This window comes from Poecilia latipinna, unplaced genomic scaffold (genome assembly GCF_001443285.1).
Source record: "Poecilia latipinna isolate Pla-1442-1.1 unplaced genomic scaffold, P_latipinna-1.0 Scaffold150, whole genome shotgun sequence".
NCBI lineage: Eukaryota > Metazoa > Chordata > Actinopteri > Cyprinodontiformes > Poeciliidae > Poecilia > Poecilia latipinna.
The window spans coordinates 173,232-173,676 of record NW_015112766.1 but is presented as its reverse complement, the minus strand read 5'-3'; the positions used below and the strand labels follow the sequence as shown (position 1 = coordinate 173,676).

The 445-nt window shown below is 60.7% G+C and overlaps 1 protein-coding gene across 1 annotated transcript in view; it reads right to left on the bottom strand.

Annotated features, from left to right (window-relative positions):
- The window catches only part of LOC106945552 (uncharacterized), a 21,542-nt gene that overhangs the window by 16,911 nt on the left and 4,186 nt on the right, over window positions 1–445 (bottom strand). Inside the window, exon 2 of the mRNA XM_015029298.1 lies at window positions 17–426. Coding sequence (XP_014884784.1) covers window positions 17–426 — 410 coding nt within the window. The remainder of the gene's footprint in view (window positions 1–16; window positions 427–445) is intronic.

Genomic DNA, 445 nt, shown 5'->3' with positions numbered 1-445 from the left:
TAGTGGTGGTTGGGGCAGCTGTAGTGGTGGTTGGGGCAGCTGTAGTGGTGGTTGGGGCAGCTGTAGTGGTGGTGGGGGCAGCTGTGGTGGTGGTTGGGGCAGCTGTAGTGGTGGTTGGGGCAGCTGTGGTAGTGGTTGGGGCAGCTGTAGTGGTGGTTGGGGCAGCTGTGGTGGTTAAGACGGCTGTGGTGGTAGTTGGGGCAGCTGTGGTGGTTGGGGCAGCTGTGGTAGTGGTTGGGGCAGCTGTGGTAGTGGTTGGGGCAGCTGTGGTGGTTAGGGCAGCTGTGGTAGTGGTTGGGGCAGCTGTGGTAGTGGTTGGGGCAGCTGTGGTGGTGGTTGGGGCAGCTGTGGTGGTTAAGACAGCTGTGGTAGTGGTTGGGGCAGCTGTGGTAGTGGTTGGGGCAGCTGTGGTAGTGGTTAAGACAGCTGTAGTGGTGGTTAAGAC